This window comes from Malania oleifera, chromosome 1, assembly GCF_029873635.1.
Source record: "Malania oleifera isolate guangnan ecotype guangnan chromosome 1, ASM2987363v1, whole genome shotgun sequence".
NCBI lineage: Eukaryota > Viridiplantae > Streptophyta > Magnoliopsida > Santalales > Ximeniaceae > Malania > Malania oleifera.
In genome coordinates this window covers 35,830,107-35,843,949 of record NC_080417.1, presented here as the reverse complement: position 1 = coordinate 35,843,949, position 13,843 = coordinate 35,830,107, and the positions used below count along the sequence as shown (strand labels likewise).

General features: G+C 40.5%; 1 protein-coding gene and 1 pseudogene across 12 annotated transcripts in view; both read right to left on the bottom strand.

Annotated features, from left to right (window-relative positions):
• Nucleotides 1-1,004: 1,004 nt before the first annotated feature.
• The window catches only part of LOC131157362 (disease resistance RPP13-like protein 4), a 33,062-nt gene continuing 20,223 nt past the window's right edge, over nucleotides 1,005-13,843 (bottom strand). For 8 of the 12 annotated variants that reach the window (XM_058111470.1, XM_058111445.1, XM_058111477.1 and 5 more), the window contains one exon: nucleotides 1,005-3,788. In XM_058111470.1, coding sequence (XP_057967453.1) covers nucleotides 1,225-3,788 — 2,564 coding nt within the window. In that variant the 3' untranslated portion in view covers nucleotides 1,005-1,224. Of the gene's footprint in view, nucleotides 3,789-5,390; nucleotides 5,784-13,843 lie in introns of those variants that run through there. The other 4 variants (XM_058111528.1, XM_058111487.1, XM_058111508.1 and 1 more) reach the window with 2 other exon arrangements.
• LOC131157405 (small ribosomal subunit protein uS17-like) lies at nucleotides 4,379-5,133 on the bottom strand (annotated as a pseudogene).

Sequence of the window (13,843 nt, the reverse complement as noted above, 5' to 3'; positions counted from 1 at the left end):
TTGAACTTTCATTATAATCCTAAACCTCTTGTTTTTTTCAAATTGTGAAATATTAATTCTATGATTTTCTATTAAGAGGTGATGAAAAATAGTAAGTAAAATACCTACAAAATAATTAATTAAATTATAAAATATTAAGTAATTGGATTAGAATCCATCCAAATTTGAAGACTTAATTAACTACATGAGTTTAATTGTAAGTGGATATGAAGCTCAAGCATTGATTTGATGAATTTGTTGTTGACCAAGAGGAAGTAAGCCTTAAACATTTCATAAATATTAATCAAAATAATTGATGTCCTATTTTGATTAATTATTATATGGATATTTTGGTTTTTTAAACATATTTTATCAATAAAAAATAATAAGATTGTAATCTAATATAATTTTGAATTGCACGAGGGAGTTCATAACAGTAATGAAATCACAAGGTACTTGCTTATTTTCGAGTCAAACACACAGTTTGTGCAATTTTTCCTTTACCATTTGTGCCAATAAAAAATTGTTAATTTTTTTTTTTTCAATTTACAAAAATCTATTACCAAAACAATAAATTAAAAATTAATAAGACCACTATGTTTTATTTCTTTATAGGTTCCCTAAATAATATAATCCTCAATTTCCATTTATTTAGTTTAAATACTTTTTTTCCATGAATTATAATATTTAATAATGAGTCAAAAACATTAATAAACTTAATATTATTAAAAATTCAGAATTCTCTTTCTCTATACCGTAAGGCTTGAGTTTTCAGTATAGTATAAAAATATTTTTCCATGTACAAACAAGCAAGAACCCTTTTGAGTTGAAGACCTATGAGCCTTCTCTGTTCAAGAGTGCCCCAGCCACAAGTGAGTCCTACACTTGGCTGTGGGGTGGGCCCAACAGATCTCACACTTGAACGTGGGCCCTTTAGGGTTAAGTGTACTTAAAAATACTCTTGGTACTAGTTGGGGCACACAATTTGGGAGGGGCATATATTTCTAGGCAACTATATACACTTGTTTGAAATCAAACCCCATGCATAATAAATTTTTTTAAAAAGTTGGGCGAGAGTAAGATTTATACACTTCAGTTTATATAAATTTGAATGAATTTAAATATAATTTTATATTATATTTTATCTAATTTTACAAAAATCTAAATTTAATATGCAAGTTTCAAACTCTCAGATAGAAAGTGCTCATGTGGTGTCTGAAGTATAATTTGAACTTACAGTTCTAGCTAGCTCCTCTGCTCTTCCTTCTTCCAGACACCCCCTTTAAATGCAACATCTTCAATGGGAAATGAGCCCAAATGTGGGCACCAACTAGCATTCACAATTCTCAAGCACGGCATCACTCGACACACTGATGACCATTCCTCGCCCAAGTCTGAAAGAGATTCCAGCATCAACCCCTCAATTTTCCACACACTATTTTCATGACCCCAAAAGCTCTCATGCATCTTTGCAATATTGCCCGAAGACATAGCGAGATGGCGCAGCATAGGAAGCGAAAAGGGGTTCAGCCATCTTGGACTTCTTGTTCCAGGATAAAACTTGAGACACAACTCGTGGAGTTGCGGAGGGGGCGAGAGTTTCTCAAGTTTATCCACAAGGTCATTGCCATGACTATCAAAGCAACTTATTGCAAGAAACTGCAATTCTTGGAGAAATAATAAAGCATCAACCTCATTGTCTGCAATCTCATCAGCCTGCATTAGTTGTAATCCAAGCGTTCTAAGTCGAGTTAAGCTTCTTAGCTCAGAAAGACTAGACCCTTTAGGTTCATTGGATCTAGCAGGCCTAAATCCCAGCAATGCCTGAAGGCTGGAAAGCCTTCCCAGGCCTTTGGGCAGGTATTCAAGTGAACCACAATGGCTCACATCCAAAACTATGAGTTTCTGAAACATTGTAATATATGGAGGAAGCATTTTTAGGTTTTGGCAATGACTTACATCCAAGATCTGCAGGCAAGAAACATTCTTTAATGAGGGTGGGAATTGAATTAATGGATGGGTATTGCTTAAGCTGACACAGGCCAAGTGTTTGAGGGATCCAATCTGATCCAGTAGGCATGCAAGTGGTGTTTCGAAGATAGATTTGGAAAGATCCAGTACACGCAAGTATCGGTAGGTATATAACCTCTTAACTGTGCTTGAAGCAATCATGTTCACTTCCCCGCTCTTGGTTGTAGATAACATTGCCCGTAAATGTTGATTAGGTGTCCATTGCTTCTGATCAACATCGCTCTTGATAGCCAAGCGACGGCAGCATTGACGATCAGGCCCAGAAAACATGTCATCTTCTGCCATCTTGATAGCTAAATCACGAACCATGTCATGAATTTTACAGGTGGGAATTGTTCCATTATAGCTCTTATCAACGACTTCCATCAAACATCGATTTGTTAAACCATAGAAACAATCTTCCCCAGCTTCAATTGATAGCTTTCCATTTCTGAGTGGCACAAAACCCTCTCCAATCCACCAGTAAACCAACTGCTCTTTAGTTATTACACAATCTTCTGGATAAAGCGATACACAGAGGAAGCAGGACTTCAGGTATGAAGGAAGCTCATCGTAGCTCAATTGCAGCGAAGCCATCACAGAATTATCATTTTCTACCAATTCGTCACGAAAATGTTTTGCTATTCGCTTCCACTCATGATAGTTAGGCGGTTTACAAAGCATTATTCCACCAACAGCCTTGATTGCTAATGGAAGGCCTTTACACTTTTCAACAATATCACCGCCAATACTCACCAGTTCGGGGTAATAACACTCCCCTCCACTCGCAGCAAATGCTATTTTACGAAATAGAAGCCAACTATCATCCTTGCTAAGGAATTTGGGCAAGTGGGTTCTTGCGCTCTTCACTCCCATCCTTTGAGCAACTTCCTCAATTCTTGTAGTGATGATAATGCTGCTTCCGTTTCCTTTAGGCAATCCTTCATAGATTCGAAGCCACCAAGTATTGTCTAGGCTCCACACATCATCCATCACAATCAAATACCTCTTCCCTAACAGGTACTGGTTTATTTTCCTCAGCAGCTCACTTCGATCATCTCCCACACTAGCATCTCCCAGGTTTCTCAGCATGCTCCTCATAATATATTCCTCAGTAAATGTTTGGGAAACAGATACCCACATTCTCCTCTCAAAGCGCTCCTCCACCTCCCTGTCATTAAAAACCTTCTGAGCAATGGTGGTCTTTCCAACTCCACCCATCCCAACAATTCCTATGGCCAATATGCCATGATTTGCTTCAAATAGCCAATCTTTAATCTTCTTTGTGTCGGACTCCAGTCCAACCACTTGAGTATGGTCATATATGGGAGAGCTCCATCGAAGCAATTCCTGATCGAGTGCATTAGCTGTCTGCGGTTGTGCCAGAAGTGGCACCCCAAGATATGAGGATATGTTGTTCTTAATGTTAGTGATTCTTGCGTTGATTTCTTTGAGGCGCTTTCCTGTTTGATATTGAAATGAAAGCTTTACAGGATAGAAGCACATTGAAAACCCACTAGGAAATCTGTCATCATCCTTGGAGTGAAGCTGGCAGTCAGCTAGTATGTCCTCTGCTTCATAAATTAGCTCTCGCAGACCAACCATGATCTCTCGGAGTGTATGATTTTTCCTCTTGAGTCGGTCAGCATCTTTGAAAAAGCTTTGCATGAGTTGGAGCTCACTTCTTAACTTCTCAAACTCATCCTTAAATTCGTTCAAAATTTGGCTCCCCTCTGAAAAAGCATTGAGCAATTTTTCCAAGAATACAGTGACAACTGCATCCACCATGTCCTCTTTAACTGCACAAATTCAGATAAAAGAATAAAATTTTAAAAATCAGGTTCTGAACATCAAAATCTAGAAGAAAAGGTAAGGAGGAAGAAATTAACTGCTTGTGTCATGGTGTTTGTATATTCCATTAGCTACATTTCACATACTCATAGTAGAAATGTACCAATTCTTCAAATGAACATTATCATATACATACATACATACATACATACATATATATATATATATATATATATATATATATATCCCATATCCTTTATCGATGAAACCCTTATGATGGAACGATCTTAGCATGTAAAAGGACATATAGGCTCCATTTTGTAATGCTTTTGTTGGCCGTGTAGCTACTTTTGGGCACCAAAAGCAATGTTTTAATGTGGTGTTTGGGGATCATAGATTTCATGCCTTGAATTTGCGTTTGCGTGGACTTCAAAAAAACTTTACACAATTTTATGTTCCATTCTGTCCACCTTCATACATACATGAAGTTTGAGGTTCAAACTCCAAATCTTGGGATGCAAGTGCAATGACGAAGATAAGTTTGAGGAGGAACATGGGGGGTTATCCACTTTTTTTTTTTTTTTTTAACACAACTATTAAACATTGCCATCCCTTTCAGAATCTGTGTTCACAAAATTTCCAAAACTTCATGATATAATTAACAAAGAAAGACATGAGAAAGTCTATAAGAATATCAAATCATGAATCCATTCAAAGCTGCAAAGATCTCTCACAAAATAGTTAAACCTAAGCCAACACTTATCTCATCATGGAACTAAAGGACAAACTTCACATGGCTATAAAAGCCTTCTTCCCACCTCCACCTGAAGATCCAGCAGGAACAACTTTCAAAACGTTGAACCTGATGGTCATTGACAACGGCCTGCACTGGCCAATAATAACATGATCTCCTTCCTTCACACGGAAACAAGGTGAGATGTGTGCCGGAATATTTGATTGTCTCTTCTCATATCTTTGATATTTCTTGACATAGTGAAGATAGTTTCTACGAACAATAATGGTCCTCATCATCTTGGCGCTATGGCGAGTGCCAGCAATGATACGACCCCTGATTGAAACATTACCAGTGAAAGGACATTTCTTATCAATGTATGTTCCTTCAATGGCTTCTTTGGGTGTCTTGAATCCCCAAGCCAATGCTCTTCCAGAAGCGATTGCCACCTTTTCCAGGACGCTTCCCCTTCCCAGATTTCTTTGAGCATAAGAACACCTTGGGCTGCTTCAGAAATGCCTTCTCAGTCTGTTCCGCCATGGTTAAGAGCTCTCAGAAAGAGTCAAGGAAGATGGGAGGCAGTTCAGGAGGGGAAGAACAAAACGAACCCTAATCCTAGTTCTAACCTGCTTCAGAAAAGCCTTCTCAATCTGTTCCGCCATGGTTAAGAGCTCTCAGAAAGAGTCAAGGAAGATGGGAGGCAGTTCAGGAGGGGAAGAACAAAACGAACCCTAATCCTAGTTCTAACCCTAGGGGGGCTATCTACTTCTCCAAGTATTTACTAATATAATTTTTACATTTTCAGTAGAAAGCAATGTTGACATGTTTTCTATTCTCTTTGTTTCAAAAGCTCATAATGCTCTCGTCTCACTGTATATTAACAAAACAAACAATAAATAATTTTAGTTTCCAATGAAGCATTCATTATTGTTTTTACATAACAATTTTTGTTCCTCAATAGAAAAGTTCCAGTAGCTTCTCCACAGCAATTATCCACAATGTCACAACATTACCAAATCCCCAAGTTAAACCCCAAGCAGCAGATTCCCATTCTCCTCTCACGGATATCCCATGATTACTAGGTCTACTACAGCAGCTCCAGAATTAACAAAAGGGCGGCAGAATTAACAAAAGGATTTATTACTAAGGAAAAAGGAATACAAAACCAAAGGATATGTAAAATTCTTACATTTGATGTTATCTACAATGTTAAGCTTCTTCTCGGGCAGTTGCTGAGTACCCTTTTTCTTCCTTAATCAGAAGAAAAGGCCTGCAAATGTAGTCTCCAAGGTCAGGATCAATCAAAGAGGAGAATTTCTTGATCAAGCAAGCAAAGAGGGGGCTAAAGAACACCAACCCAGTTAAATTTAGACATAATTCAACACAAAATTTAATTGAATTTTCTCACACATAAATTCAAATACAGTGCTCCAATTTCCCAAACAAAACCTCTTACAAAACCTCAAGAACTAGCATTTCCCCTGTGTTGACCCACCCGTGTGGGTGCATTTATTTTTTTTTTCTGCTTGGGAAGTTGCAGTGTCGTTGTGCATGCACAGCCTCCAGCATGCATAATTCTTTTATTGCTGCTCCATCTCAATGCTCCTCTCTGATATATATATATATACACTGCTTTGTAAAGCCGTGAGTGTGTGTGAATAATATACAAAGAGCAGAACAGAGTGAGATAAGTGTGTGTGTCAGAGAGGTTAGTGCCGAGAATTGAGTTGAGCTGTGTTACTCCTCCTCTTTTGTATCTCTCTTATTGATAATATAGTCAAATTACCTCTCTCTCGTGGACGTAGGTTGAGTTTGGCCGAACCACGTAATTTGTTTTGTGTTCTCTGTGTGATCGAGTTGTGTTTGAGTTGCTGGAATCATCTCCTTCCCCCCTAACAACTGGTATCAGAGCTTGAAGAAGGTGAGAAGCGTGATTAAAAAATCTGTGCTTACCTTCGAGTTCGGCAACGTCGAGACGAAGCTGGGACAGCAGTCAAATAGGTGTGAACGGTGACTTCACACGCCACCATACCAACTCCTCGAGTTGCTTCCCCGCGAAGATCGCACGCAACTGCTGTGTTAGGAACCTATGAGCAACCACAAAGATGTGACACCAGAAATTTAACGTAGTTCGGTCAATATTGACCTACGTCCACGGAGCACACATCACAAATTCACTATTCGCCTGAAAATTACAATTCTCAGTCTCTCTCTCCCTCTCTTCCTCCTCTCTTTCTCCTCTCTGCTCTCTGAGCTTCTCACTTGTGCATCTCTTGTATTCCTCAGCCCTCTATTTATAGGGTTGATATTTAAATCAATATTGAATTACAATTAAACATAATCAATCACAAATGGGAGGTTTACAATCATGGGATAAACGGGGATTAATTGCAAACCGCATTCCAACTCATCACGCGTCTCCAGCTTCTGGCTCTCCTGTCTCCAATTACAACAATCTCCCACTTGGAGACAGAGACGTCTCCTCAATCAGTATCATGAATAAATGATGTACTCAAAATATGTCTTCAGACATGAAGACCAACTGAAATTGAACACAACTTTAGCTTCTCTGTAGTCACCACCTTCCTATCTACTCGATTCCTACGAACTAATCTAATAGCTATCAGCTTCACAACTAGTGCAAACATTCCGGTGTAGTCAATCCCTTCCTTATGTTCGAAGTCTTTGACTACCAACCGAAACTTGTACCTTCTGGAGCTGTCATGCTCCTCTTTGATTATGTGCACCTACTTGTTGTGAAGGTCTTTGGGCAACTTTCACGTTCTGTAGGAGGTGAGGGACCTCATCTCATCCTTCATCGCAAGCTCCCACTTACTCGTATCTGCCACCTGGCATGCTTCATCATAGCATTCGGGCTTCCCTCCATCCGTAGGAAGTAAGTAATCAATATACCTTCTATTTGGTATATGAGATCGAGTAGATCACCTAAACTCCGGAACTGGAGTAGGAGACGGTGGTGCGACGATCTGCTCCACTAGTTCCTCCACCTGAGGATTCTCGGCATTCTGTTGTTGTGTCCCGACACATTCTGAGTGGACTAGTTCTAGTCTCTTCTTCTTTGGGGCACGAGTGTTTATTTGGAAACTGACCCTCTTCTGTTTCCTGACTATACAATCCTCACATATGTCAATCTACACTGACTGTAGACCACTCAATTTTCCCTTTGAGTGCATCACCCTAAGTCCCTTCTCACTTATGTGACCGAGTCGTTGGTGCCAGATGTTGCTGTCATCATTTCTTGCAGCAACTAAAATAAACATGGAGGCATTGGAGGTTAGAAAAAGTATTTTGTTTTTCTTACCTCGCGCAATCGTTAGTACACCCTTTGAAACTTTCCATTCATCGCCAATGAATTTCGTCGTGTATCCCTCATTTGTCAGTTGACCAACTGAGATCAAATTCTTTCTCAAGTCTGGAATATATCTGACAGCCTCTAGCTTCCATACTGACCCGTTTATATTGATCTTCACAACTCCCTTGCCGGTTATGTTGCAAGGTTGATCGTTGCCAAGGTACAACTTACCAAAATTACCTGATGTGTACTCCTCTAGACAATCTCTACAGCAAGTGGCATGAAATGAGGCTCCAAAGTCTAAGACCCAAGACTCCCGCTTGCTCTCCAAAGAACAGATCAACAACTCATCATTTTCGGAAGCAATATTTGCTTCTGTCTTTGCCCTCATCTCGTATTCTTTCTTCTGACTTCTGCACTGGTTCTTGTAATGACCAATTTTTCCACAGTTCCAACACTCAATAACTTTTGTACTCTGAGAACCTGTGTCCTAAGTACCTCTAGAATTTTTAGATTTAGACTGCCTGGGCCTAGTTCTGCCGCGGTTGTTTGATCGTCCATGCCTGTTTCCTCTGCCTCGACTCTCCATGTTTAAGGCTGAACTCGAAGTGAAGCCATGGTTTGACTGCATTCTGATTTCCTCCGTCAAAATCATGCTGACGACCTCATCGTATACAAGCTTCGATTTTCCTGCCAAGCTACTGATGGCAGTAACGACACCATTCCAACTTTCAAGCAACTGACTGAGAATCAATAGGACCCGAATCTCATTATCAAACGTTATCCCGACTGAGGCGAGTTGATCAAACAACTCATTGAAATTATTCAAATGCCTGCTAAAACTTTCACCTGCAGACATGCTCATCGTAAATAGTTTTTTCATGAGATGTATCTTGTTTGCGGTTGAAGGCTGCTCGTACATATTAGAGGGCGCATCCATCAGAGACTTGGTGGATGTTATATGCTTGATATTGAACGCCACATATTTTGACAACGTCATTCTGATGGCTCCGAGGGCTTTTCGATCAAGCAACTCCCACTCGTCCTCGTTCATGGATGTTGACTTACCCTTCAACGGTAAGTGCAATTCCTTCCCAAATAAATAATCTTCTATTTGCATCTTCCAGAAACCGAAATTGTTGCCATTGAACATTTCGATTTTTGAGCTCTTTTCATTTGACATCTCGATTCGCTAATCTGGTCAACGCTGACGTGGCACCTAATGACGTGGCAGGGCTACCATGGCGTGCTGGTGTGGCGCTGAGGCGGTGGACCGGATCCGGGTCGAGACGGGTTCTCGGGTTGACCCAGTCTGAGGTTGTCTCTTGGTTGGGTCGGGTCGGGTCGAGTTTCCCTCCAGGTCAGGTCGAGGCAGTTCAGGCGAGGAAGACGCGTGCGGTGCGTGAGGAGCTGGTCACCGGCGCGTGACTGGCGCGTGTCGACGCGTCTTGCTCCGACAAGGCACATGAGGATTCTTCTAGACTCCATTCGAGCTCCAGTCTGCACGGTTCTCTTCGTCTCGGTGAGCTGAACGTGATGGTGGCCTCAAGACTTAGTTTTGATCCACTAAAAAGAGCTTTGATTTCAGGATCACTTCCGATCTGGATTTTCTGCTCCAACCGGTCTCTGATACCACTTGTTAGGAACCTGTGAGCAACCAGAAAGATGTGACACCAGAAATTTAACGTGGTTCGATCAATATCGACCTACGTCCACGGAGCACACAACAAATTCACTATTCGCCGAAAAATTACAATTCTCACTCTCTCTCTCCCTCTCTTCCTCCTCTCTTTCTCCTCTCTGCTCTCTGAGCTTCTCACTTGTGCATCTCTTGTATTCCTCAGCCCTCTATTTATAGGCATAATATTTAAATCAATATTGAATCACAATTAAACATAATCAATCACAAATGGGAGGTTTACAATCATGGGATAAATGGGGATTAATTGCAAACAATTGTTGTAACTGAAGACAGGAGAGCCAGAAGCTGGAGACGCATGATGAGTTGGAACGTGATTTGCAATTAATCCCCATTTATCCCATGATTGTAAACCTCCCATTTGTGATTGATTATGTTTAATTGTGATTAAATATTGATTTAAATATCAGCCCTATAAATAGAGGGTTGAGGAATACAAAAGATGCACAAGTGAGAAGCTCAGAGAGCAGAGAGGAGAAAAATAGGAGGAAGAGAAGGAGAGAGAGAGAGTAAGAATTGTAATTTTCCGACGAATAGTGAATTTGTGGTGTGTGCTCCGTGGACATAGGTCGATATTGACCGAACCACGTTAAATTTCTGGTGTCACATCTTTCTGGTTGCTCACAAGTTCCTAACGAGTGGTATCAGAGCCCGGTTGGAGCAGAAAAGCCAAATCGGAAGTGATCCCGAAATCATAGCTCTGTCCAGTGGATCGAAACTATGTTTTGAGGTCACCATCACATTCAGCTCGTCGAGATGAAGAGAACCGTGCAGACCGGAGCTTGAACGGAGTCCAAAAGAAGCCTCACGCGCCCTCACGCGCCTTACCGGAGCAAGACGCGTCGACGCGCGCCGGTGACCAGCTCCTCACGCACTGCACGCGTCCTCCTCGCTCGGACCACCTCAATCCGACCCTAAGGGAAACCCGACCCGACCCGAAGACAACCTCAGATCGGGTCAACCCGAGATGCTAATCGTGTCGCGGATCTCTCAACCACAAGTGATTGCAGCGTCTGGTGAGGGCTTGCGAAGTTCTCCATTTTTTCTTTTGTGCAGAGGCGGATTAGAGTGTTCTCTGTGCAGAGACAGAGAAAGGTGAAAACAGGATGGGAGAAATCTTCCCCACCAAGTCACAAGGGGAGGTCTTTTATTATTATTAAATAAAAAGGTGTGGTCTTTTCACTCCTTTTTTTTTAAACAAAAGGAGTGGCTTGAATTTATACTTACTTTATATTGGAGAAGTAAGCTGTGTGCAGAAGTGCTTGCAGACACGCACCAGAGACTCCAATTTGTCCACGTCACCAATGGGGCCCACTTGCCATGTCATCATTGGGGTCCGCATATATCAGGTCAGATCCATTCCCAACTATTTTGGCCATTCCGAGCACATTGGTGCAATCGATTTTGCTGTTTTATAATGGATGACAATTTATCCAAGTTCAATGTGGAGAAATTTGACGGTCGGAACAATTTCAGCCTATAGCAGAGTACAATCAAGGATATCTTGATTCAGCGTGACTTGATCAAGTCGTTATTCGGAAAGAAGCTAGAAAATATCAAAGATGATGATTGGGCAGAGATGAAAATGAAAACGGTTAGTACTATTCGTTTATGCCTGTCAAATTAAGTTAAATATTCTGTGTTAGATGAATCATCACCTGTTGAGCTATGGAAAAAATTAAAACAGAGATACATGTCAAAATTTCTAACAAACAAGCTATTTCTGAAGAAGAAACTCAATCATCTAAAAATGGAGGAAGGGGTAAATATTTTTGACCACATAAATGACTACAACAAGATCATAATCTAGTTAATGAGTCTTGGTGTAAAAATTGAAGAAGAAGATAAAGCACTTCTTCTCTTGGCATCTCTACCACCTTCTTATGATAGTCTTGTCATAGCATTGCTTGTTAGTAAGGAAACCTTGAATTTGGAAGAAGTGGTGGCTTCACTATAGGATATTTACACCCTCAGAAAACCAACTGTTAACCTCCAAGGGCGTGCCTTGGTCACCCAAGGTGAGAAACAGACCAGGGGCAGAAATCAAAACCGTGGAAGATCAAGAAGAAGACGGTCCAAATCAAGAGCTCCAGGAAATTCCAACAACACTCGGAACAAAAAGTAGATCGAATGTTGGAATTGTGGCAAGATTGGCCATTACAAAAATCAATGTCGATCCCAAAAGGAGGACCCAGAAAATAAAACCGAAGCAAATGTCGCCTCTTCTTCAGGAGAAGGAGATGCACTATTATGCTCCTTTGGAAAGGAAGGGAGAGTCTTGGGTATTAGACTCTGGAGCCTTGTTTCATGCAATAGGCAACAAAGAAATGCTTAACAGGTATGTACCCGAAAATCTTGGCAATGTTTATCTTGGTGATGACTAACCTTGTGAAATTGAAGGAAAAGGAGAAGCAAAAATAAATTTGATAGGTATCACCTGGAGTTTGACTGATGTCAGATATATCCCTGATCTCAAGAAAAATTTAATATCTATTGGACAGCTTGCAAGTGAAGGTTACACTACAAACTTCTGTGGCGATGGTTGGAAAATTTCCAAAGGCGCAATGACATGCTTGCGCGGTAAGAAAACTGGTACTCTTTATATGACCACAGATGCTTGCATGTCAATTTCAGTTGCTGCAGGGAATGAAGATTCAAACCTATGGCACCAGAGATTCGGTCACATAAGTGAGAAAGGTTTTAAAATCATGAACTTAAAGGGAAAAATACCAGGTCTCCAGTCAGCTGATATTGACCAATGTGAGAGTTGCATCCTCGGCAAACAGAAAAGAGTCAGCTTTCAGACATTCGGCAGAACTCCAAAGAAAGAAAACTTAGAGCTGGTGCACACCGATGTTTGGGGACTGAGCCCAATTTCATCAACTGATGAGAAATCCTATTTCGTCACCTTTATTGACGACCATTCCAGGAAAGTACAGGTTTATTTCTTAAGACATAAATCTGAAGTGTATGATGTTTTCAGGAAATGGAAGGCAATGGTGGAAAATAAAACAGGCTTAAAAATCAAAAAGCTGAGATCAGACAATGGTAGTGAATATGAAGATAGAGAATTCAAAAAGTTTTGCTACGAGCATGGGATCGGACTTGAAAGAACCGTGCCAGGTACACCCCAGCACAATGGCATAGCAGAACGAATAAACAGAACATTGACTGAGAGAGCCAGAAGTATGCGATTACAAGCAAGTTTACCAAAACAGTTTTGGACAGAAGCAATCAACACAGCTACTTATCTAATCAACCGAAGTCCATCAGTACCATTGTAATTCCAGTTACCAGAGGAAGTATGGAGCAAAAAGGAGGTAAAGCTTTCACATTTAAAAGTTTTCGATTGCACTGCTTATGTACATATTAGTGATCAGGCTAGGGGTAAGCTTGATCCAAAATCTCAAAAATGCACACTTCTTGGATATAGTGAAGATGAATTTGGTTACCACATCCGGGATGATCAAAACAAGAAAATAATCAAAAGTCGAGATGTTGTTTTCAATGAAAAGGTTATGTACAAAGACGTGACATCATCAAGTAATCCCGCACTATATAACCCATCATTGTAGAGTTAGATGATTTCACTAACAGCAAAGTGGCACAACAATCTATTGATAATTACCAAACAGAGCAATCTATCATAGAGGAGTGCTCTGAAGCACCACAGACTCCAACTCCTACTCTGACACTGAGGAGGTCTTCCCAACCGCATGTACCGAATAGGATATATTTGGATTATTTGTTACTAATTGATGCAGATGAACTAGAGTGCTATGATGAAGCATGTCAGGTGGATGAGGCTAGCAAGTGGAAACTTGCCATGAAAGATGAGATGAAATCCCTCACCGAGCTAACTAGATTACCTAAGGGAAAAGAAGCTCTTCAAAACAAATAGGTGTACCGCATAAAAGAAGAGCATGATGGTTCAAAAAGATACAAAGCAAGACTCGTGGTCAAAGGTTTCCAACAAATAGAAGGTATTGACTACTCAAAAATCTTCTCACCAATTGTGAAACACGCAACCATTTAGACAGTTTTGAGCATTGTTGCAACAAAGAATTTACACCTCGAGCAGTTAGATGTAAAAACTGCTTTCCTACATGGTGATCTAGAGGAGGAGATATACATGCACCAACCTGAAGGTTTTGCAGAGAAAGGCATAAAAAAACTTGTCTGCAGGTTGAATAAGAGTTTGTATGGTTTGAAACAGGCTCCAAGGCAGTGGTATAAGAAATTTGATGGCTACATGCAAAAGAATGACTACCGAAAATGCAAAACTAATCATTGTTGCTATTTCAAGAGGTATAAATCA